Here is a 7623-nt window from a genome sequence, read left to right as displayed (position 1 = left end):
TTTTATGAGTGTTTTGTATTTTAGTTTATTTTTGTTTTGAAAAGAAAAAATCAGAAGAAAGAAGGAAAAAAAATTTGATAAATGGATCAGGATCCTCTACAATTTCAAAGAATTTGAGATTTTCAAATTATGTGAATTCAGGCCATTTTTTACATCGAGTGACGTGAAAAATGCTACATATTAAAGATATGACATGTTATTGAGACAACCAAAAATTAGATTTTGTTCTCTGGAAACTGGTCTCTGGTGAGAGTAATTGATTTCTTGACAGTTAATCTCAACTAGTTTGAGAATTTTGGATGTTATTCTTAGAATTTAGAGAATATAGGTGTAAATTGGTCTGTATGAATTTGAAAGCTGAAGAATTTTAGTGGTTGGTTGAAAAGGATGAATTTAACAAAATTATCATGACTATGATCAAACACTATAGCTTATCTCATGCAAATTGAATGAGAGATCAGGCTGATGGGGCCACACAATAAGATCTGGATCAAAGTTGGTCTTCCAGAAGTAGGATTCGGTGTTGACTGCGCTTTTGGAATATATCACTCTAGTTGGAACATGAAAGAGATCCTGACTGCAGATTGCTTTTAACAGTGAACAAAACAATGGTATTGATAATTGTTGACTGCTGTAGAAAGCACACAGTATTTTCATTGCAGACATTATTTTGGTTAATTTGTTTGTGTACATCTATTCTCTTGTGTCCTAATTATCTGAACTTTCACGAAGAGGGGTGCTATGCTATTATCAGGTCAAAACGCTCTTAAAGGATCTATTTTCTCATGTGTGGTAAATGGTAATGGAAAGAATTCATGTTAAAAAGAGTCACGATGTTAGAGTAATAGAGTGAGTATGTTACCCTCAACAAGGCAACTCTAATGTCAATCCTCTGTGGGTAGTTTTTCCCCTCACATTGTATATTGTGTGTCAAATGTGCGATTGACTTTCAGAAAATTTCGCTGAAAATCTTTTCTGTTTTGAGCCGTGTTTGGACGGTGTTGCCTTGTCGTCCGAACGGTCACACGTCCGCTGCAAGTAATTTTCATATAAATGCTTCGTGCGTCTGGACCAATAGGATGGTCGTCTGGACGGTTGATCTGATGCACACAATTTCCATATATGCTGACCGCGCGTCCGGACCATGCTGATTGCCGTCCGGACGTCTGGATTTTGAATGCGATACTTGCCTTATAGATGAGCGCGTCCGGACGGGAATCTACATCGTCCCAGACAGTTGCAACGATCTCCCCATATCTGCGTTTTGGAAAGAAATCCTGAAGTTTGGTTGAACACTGAGTGTTGTCCGGACGTGCTGTTGAAACGTCTGGACGGATGTAAGCTGGAGCAATTCGAAGCTTCTCGACACAGAGGAAGGTCCGAACGGAAAGTTCTCATCATTCGGACGGATGATGCTATGGACAATTGGGCTTCCGAACGGTATATCACGTCGTTCGGCCTGATGGTGCTTTGGACAGCTGGGCGTCCGGACGATATATCATGTCGTCCGGACGGCTGGCAAGGAACCAGATTTTTTTGACATTAGATTGTGAAGAATCTTCTGGAAGCACTCTCAATAGATGATTCCCTATTAAAAAGCATTATTACAAAGAAGTGATTTTGTCTAACAGAATGTGACCAATTATAAACTAACACAAAGGAATTTAGATTGCCAAGTGTCAACAACTCTTAGAAGTTTTTTTCCCTCTCAAGTACTTTAATTTTTTTTTTTTTTTAAAAAAAGTGATTCTAAATTAATTCCCCCACTAAATTAGTTCTTAACTTTTACCTTTTCCAAAACCAAACCAAAACAATTCTCAAATTTTGCCAAAAGAGCCAACACCAACATACCTATTTTATTTTTATTTTTTTTTTTAAAATTATTTATTTATGTCATACACAAACTTTTGTTTCCATATTTATTAGAAGTATTGGCTGGAAAAAAAACAGAAAATGAAAAAGGGTACAAAGGAAAAGGGTACACAGTACTTCAGCACGTGCAAATTAAGTAGACTCCATCACGTGCTCGAGCCCCGCGCAAAAAAGGAGACACACGTGCAACTTGCAACTTCTGAAGCAGCAAGGGGGCAACTCGAATTTCCACATATACCCTTCTTTTATCAGCCTTCCTTGGCAGGAAATCCAAGAACATTAAAGTAAATTTGAAGTGTACGACTGAATATTATGAGAAGGAGCACGTAAGGCGTCGGCCATTCACTGTTGCTAAATTTCATGTGCGCATGTTGGACAGAAACCACACGCCATCCTCGTACCCGCCGGAAAGAAACATTAATTGTATTTGTTGTTGAGAAAATTTGGGTAATTTCTTTAATTAAGTTGCTATTTTGCTTGTTTTTATTTTTATTTTTTATAATTGTACCGTTAGTCCCTGTGGTATGCCATAATTATTTTTCACTTTTTATGGTTTAAAAAGTTCATAGGAGGTCCCTGTGCTATGCAATAATTACGTTTTACTCCCTGAGTCGATTTTCCGTCCACGATTTTGACGGAATCTGTTAGATTTACACGTCAACGCCAGGTGTCGTCAATAAGATGGCGACATGTGTCCATATTAATAAAAAAAATATAAATTTATTAAAAAATAAATAAAAATACTTATTTTTTTAAAAAAAAAAACAAAAAAAGAAAAAGAAAAACGGGAAGCAAGGGGTGGCCGCCGGGGGTGGCGCGCAGTGGCCTAGCCACCTCTTGCTGCTTTTTTTTTTTTTTTGAATTTTTTTTTTTTTTTTTAAAAATAAGTTTATCTATTTATTTATTTTTTAATAAATTTATATTTTTTATTAAGATGGACACGTGTCGCCATCTTATTGGCGACACGTGGCGATGACGTGACATTTGACGGAATCTATTAAAAAATTTAACAGAATTTGACGCTAGGGATCGATTTGTAATTATTGCATAGCATAGGGACCTCTCATGAACTTTTTAAACCATAGGAAGTGAAAAATAATTATGACATACCAGGGACCAACGGTGCAATTATCATTTTTTTTATTTTTTATTTTATTTTATTGTGAATAAGAAATTCTCATTGAATCATAAAGAAGAGGCTTGATAAGCCAGTAGATTGAACAGAGGCGGAGGAATTTTCTTTATAGAATTTTCCTTTTCCTTTATATAATTTTTATTATAAATTTTTAATAAATTGACGAGACAATTTCATATAAGTTATTATTCGGGTCAGTCATTAATTATAAATAATTATTTCACGTTAAAATACTTCCATCCAATTTATACAAAAAGAAAAAAAAATAGTAAAAACTGTACTACGTACCTAGAATTTTCCTTTTTTCGCATACATAAGATTCATATTTGGCTTTATAAAATCCGAGATTTTCTAAGGAATATAAATTATATGAATTTAAGAACTGCTTAAAAATTATATTTATTAAACACGTGACATATATTTAATATATTTAATATATAGCATATTTCATGTCATTTCGATTAAAAAACGCTTGATTTTCTTTATTAAACCTTTGTTTGCCAGTTGTGAAATTTCATAATTATGAACATTCACTAATTATTTTAGGAAAATTATATTTGGAGTAACTGTGGAATTATATTATATTTTGAGTAACAATTCCATAGAAAGAAAAATATCAAACACGAATATGTCTCTCACTTTCTGTTTCCATTCTTGCTACCCAAGCCTCCTTTAACCTAACCCTAGAGTTAACCCCAAAAGGGAAATTGCCACGACAGGGTTTTCTAACTCTGGATCTTCAACTCGTTTTGTTTCCGGAAAAAATTTCCTCCTTGGTTTGAATCGGCGCAGAGTTTTGTGCTTTCTCGGGCTAATTAAAAACCTAATTGAGAACAAAATAAATGCAAAAAATCTTAACGCCGAGATTCTTGGCGTTAAAGATTATTGAGACCAATGACAGACGTTACACAGCAATTGGTGATCAGCTCAATCAATGAATACTAAACGAGCCAGATTGTATATATACCGGCTATGAGCAATGTGCGAGAATCGCTTTGACTGCAACGTCTCTTTGCCTTCACAGTACTATACAAATTCCTTTGCATAGTTCAGGTACGTACGTTGTAGGACGTTTTGTTTCCTTTGCGTAGTTTCAGTATACAATTCTGTACGTGTCATTACAAAGGTTTTTTGGATTTTTTTTTTCTGTTCTCAATTAGGTTTTTAAGTTGTAGATAGGGTTTCGAAATTTTTGCGGTGTGAATGGAGCATAGCGTAGGGAATGGGTTTCGGCTGGGCCGGAAGATCGGAAGCGGCTCGTTCGGGGAGATCTATCTCGGTATATTTGTTGTTGTCTTCGATTTTGTATTTTTTTTTTTGATAATTTGGTGTTTCGGACTGTAATAGGTGATTGAAAATCGTGGTGTAGGTACTAATATTCAGACTAACGAAGACGTTGCAATTAAGCTTGTGAGTATTTGGTGTTTCTGCTCTGGACGATTTATTTGAATGTTATTTCTGCCATGGAATGTAGTAAATGTTTGGTTAGAGAAAGAGTTATGGGATGGATTCGATCTAGATAGGTGTCCAGTTCTGTTGAAAATCATAGCATACTCAAACCTATGTTTGCCCAATGGATACAATCTCTGCTCACGGAAAAACTTTATATATGGGTTTGACATACCTGCAATTGAATTTCCTCTATATGCCCAGAAATTTGCCTATGTTTAGGTTTACTGTTTGCAACGCCGTTTGGATTCTTTGTTGTTCTTAAGATGCTGATGCTATTTCTTACGTTCAGGAAAATGCCAATACGAGGTATCCTCGGCTGCTCTACGAATCAAAGTTATACGGACTCTTACAGGGAGGAAGTAATGAAACATCTTAACTTTGTGTCAATTGGTCATTTTTTTCCTTTCAATTTTTGGAGTTTTTGTTTCAAGTTTTTGTGTTTGATCTGATTTTAAATTTTTTAACCGCTCAATTTTGGTGTCTTGGCAGCTGGAATTCCAAATGTGAGATGGTTTGGAGTGCAAGGAGACTATAATGTTTTGGTGATGGATTTGCTTGGACCTAGTCTTGAAGATCTTTTTAACCTCTGCAGTAGGAAGTTTTCTTTGAAGACAGTTCTCATGCTTGCTGATCAAATGGTGGGTTCGCTAGACTTCATGCATTGGGCTGGATTAGTTGTATGCTTTTCTATAATTCATCAATATGTGCCTTTTTCCCCCTATTATTTCAGATCAATTGCGTTGAATTTGTTCATTCTAAATCATTTCTACATCGAGATATCAAGCCTGAGGATTTTCTTATGGGCTTGGGGACGCGTGCAAATCAGGTCACTGTTCCAAATTTTATATATTAAATTCTATCTCTTTCTTTCAGGATATTGATCTTGATATGAAAATTGCTATTCACTTCATGTAGGTCTACGTCATTGACTTTGGTATGGCTAAGACATTTAGAGATAGATCAACACATCAGCACATTCCTTACAGGTGAGAGGCATACATGTGTGATATCCAGTTTTGGTTGGGGTGTGTGTTTTTGAGGTGGGATTTTGATCCATTTCTGTGTTGTGGTATGCTGAAAAAGATTGGGGAAGAAATATCATAGTTTGCATGGTTGACTATAGCAGCAATGACTTTCTTAATTATCCCCCCTTTTTCTACCCATGTTCTCAACATCAACTATTAAGTGTGCTAAGAACTGATTTTTTTTGCTTGTATCTGGTTGGTAGCTTTCCTGCTATGGATCAATTAGTTCCTTTTTCGACAAGAACCATCGGTAATAATTTATGAATATATATAGTTATTGAACCTCTTATTTATAAGTTATATCCTCTTTAGGAGGCATATTTTTGTATTAGTAGTATTAATCTATTTTTAGCTTTGGGGAATTTAGCACATAATTTGTGTCAAGTCTTCCCCATTTTTTTTTTTCTGGTTTTGGCTATGAAAGTCTGTTTTGGTGTGCCAGTACTTTTGCATAAACACACTTAAACATCTGCTCACTTATTTCGTAGCTCAGGCCTCAATCCGTGAATGGTTTGGTCTTAAGCTGAATAAGTATGCATTGGGATGGTTAAGCAAAAGGTTTTATGTTTGCAGATCGATGACATTCGTAGATATCAATATCTTTTTGGGAGCTTTTGAATTAACATAAACCAACTATATATGTTGTTATTGCTACCACTTGCTTTAAAGGAACATTTACAGACTGCATTCCAAGTTCAGTTCCATACTTGAGTCTGTTTCACTCTGGGTTATGAGATTATTCTATGTTGGTTTAAATACGTTAGATTCCAAGAACTTAGAAGTTTGTTTCTTTTGTTCCTATAGTAGTGACAAGGTGAAATTTAGGTGTTGTGTCAGTACAATTTGTGAAATAAAGCATGTTAAAGGATGATTTTAATGGTGGTTGGGTGGTAATATATTAGATTTCTGATTACAAGAAAATTCTAAACTCTTTTCATTGTGCAGCACTCTAGATCATTGTCTGATTTTCTTTTCCCAGTTTTGATAGAACAAGAAAAGTATCTGATCGAGCCAGCATCTCATCTAGCCTTTCTTTTAATGTAGTTTTTTTTTCCCATATCAATCTGTGGCTAACACTTGAATGATGGCAAGCCCTTATCAAATATGGTAATGATGACAAACCAACTGTTTGTTGCGTTTTGATCATGAACGCTGCAGAGAAAACAAGAATTTGACTGGAACCGCTAGATATGCAAGCATGAACACTCAGCTTGGTATAGGTACGTTTTGTCTTGTCATTTTGTACTTGGTATTCTTTCTAAATTTTGGCACTTACAATTAGTATCCTCTCAGGATTTTGTAATAATGGTTATTTCTTTTCTGTTATTTTGGACTCAATAGAGCAAAGCCGGAGGGATGATTTGGAATCTCTTGGATTTGTCCTTATGTACTTTTTAAGAGGAAGGTGATTGTTGCTCTGTCCTTCCATTTTTTCTTGCACTGGTTGGTATTCATAATTTAGTGATTCCCCTTTTCTTTATAGTCTTCCTTGGCAGGGACTGAAAGCAGGAACTAAGAGACAAAAGTATGACAAGATCATTGAAAAGAAGGTTTCTACTTCGATTGAGGTTGGTTGTTTGTAAAAGGTGGTTGCATCCAATCTCTATGTCCAGCTTCTGCAAATTGTAAATGGTGTACTTAATGCTTCTTTCAGGCCTTGTGTCGGGATTGTCCAACGGAATTTGCATCATACTTTCACTATTGTCGTTCACTTCGATTTGATGATGAACCAGATTATGCTTATCTGAAAAGAATATTTAGTGACCTTTTTATCCGTGAAGGTTTGACTCTATATTCCTCTAAAAGTGATTTCATTCAGTTTTTACACAGCTATATATTTGCAAGGCATGTATACCATTAGTATTCCATCTTCTCATTGCTGTTTTTGGTGTTTGTACAGGCTTCCAGTTTGATTATGTGTTTGACTGGACCATTTTGATCGATGATGAACCCGGCCCGGTGCAAAATTGAAGAAGAGAACAAGGGTGCTTGTTAAGGAGTTGGCCGATGACATTATGGTGTACGTTTTATAGGCTCCTACATTTCCATATATATATATCATTTCATATTTTAAACTTTGCCTATATATAGTACAAGTAATTCTCTATTAATAAACCACTTACAACTTGTTGTAAGAAT

The 7623-nt window shown here is 35.4% G+C and overlaps 1 protein-coding gene across 1 annotated transcript; it reads left to right on the top strand.

Moving 5' to 3' along the window:
- Positions 1-3654: 3654 nt before the first annotated feature.
- Positions 3655-7623, top strand: LOC133854289 (casein kinase 1-like protein 1). The gene is made up of 12 exons (XM_062290409.1): positions 3655-4060; positions 4168-4286; positions 4377-4417; positions 4749-4818; positions 4949-5097; positions 5190-5285; positions 5375-5445; positions 6643-6704; positions 6826-6889; positions 6968-7052; positions 7139-7265; positions 7385-7623. The coding sequence occupies exons 2-12, from the start codon at positions 4211-4213 to the stop codon at positions 7453-7455; spliced, it is 912 nt and encodes a 303-aa protein (XP_062146393.1). The 5' UTR covers positions 3655-4060; positions 4168-4210; the 3' UTR covers positions 7456-7623.

Source organism: Alnus glutinosa, chromosome 13 (genome assembly GCF_958979055.1).
Source record: "Alnus glutinosa chromosome 13, dhAlnGlut1.1, whole genome shotgun sequence".
Lineage (NCBI taxonomy): Eukaryota > Viridiplantae > Streptophyta > Magnoliopsida > Fagales > Betulaceae > Alnus > Alnus glutinosa.
Note: the sequence above shows the minus strand (reverse complement) of the source record. Positions and strands in the feature narration are given on the sequence as shown.

Bases quoted from the DNA above. Each gene is read 5' to 3' on its own strand.
- LOC133854289 (XM_062290409.1), top strand. From the start codon at position 4,211: ATGGAGCATAGCGTAGGGAATGGGTTTCGGCTGGGCCGGAAGATCGGA. The intron at 6,890-6,967 runs GTGATTGTTGCT...TTTTCTTTATAG, and splicing joins ATGTACTTTTTAAGAGGAAG to TCTTCCTTGGCAGGGACTGA. The intron at 7,053-7,138 runs GTTGGTTGTTTG...TGCTTCTTTCAG, and splicing joins AGGTTTCTACTTCGATTGAG to GCCTTGTGTCGGGATTGTCC.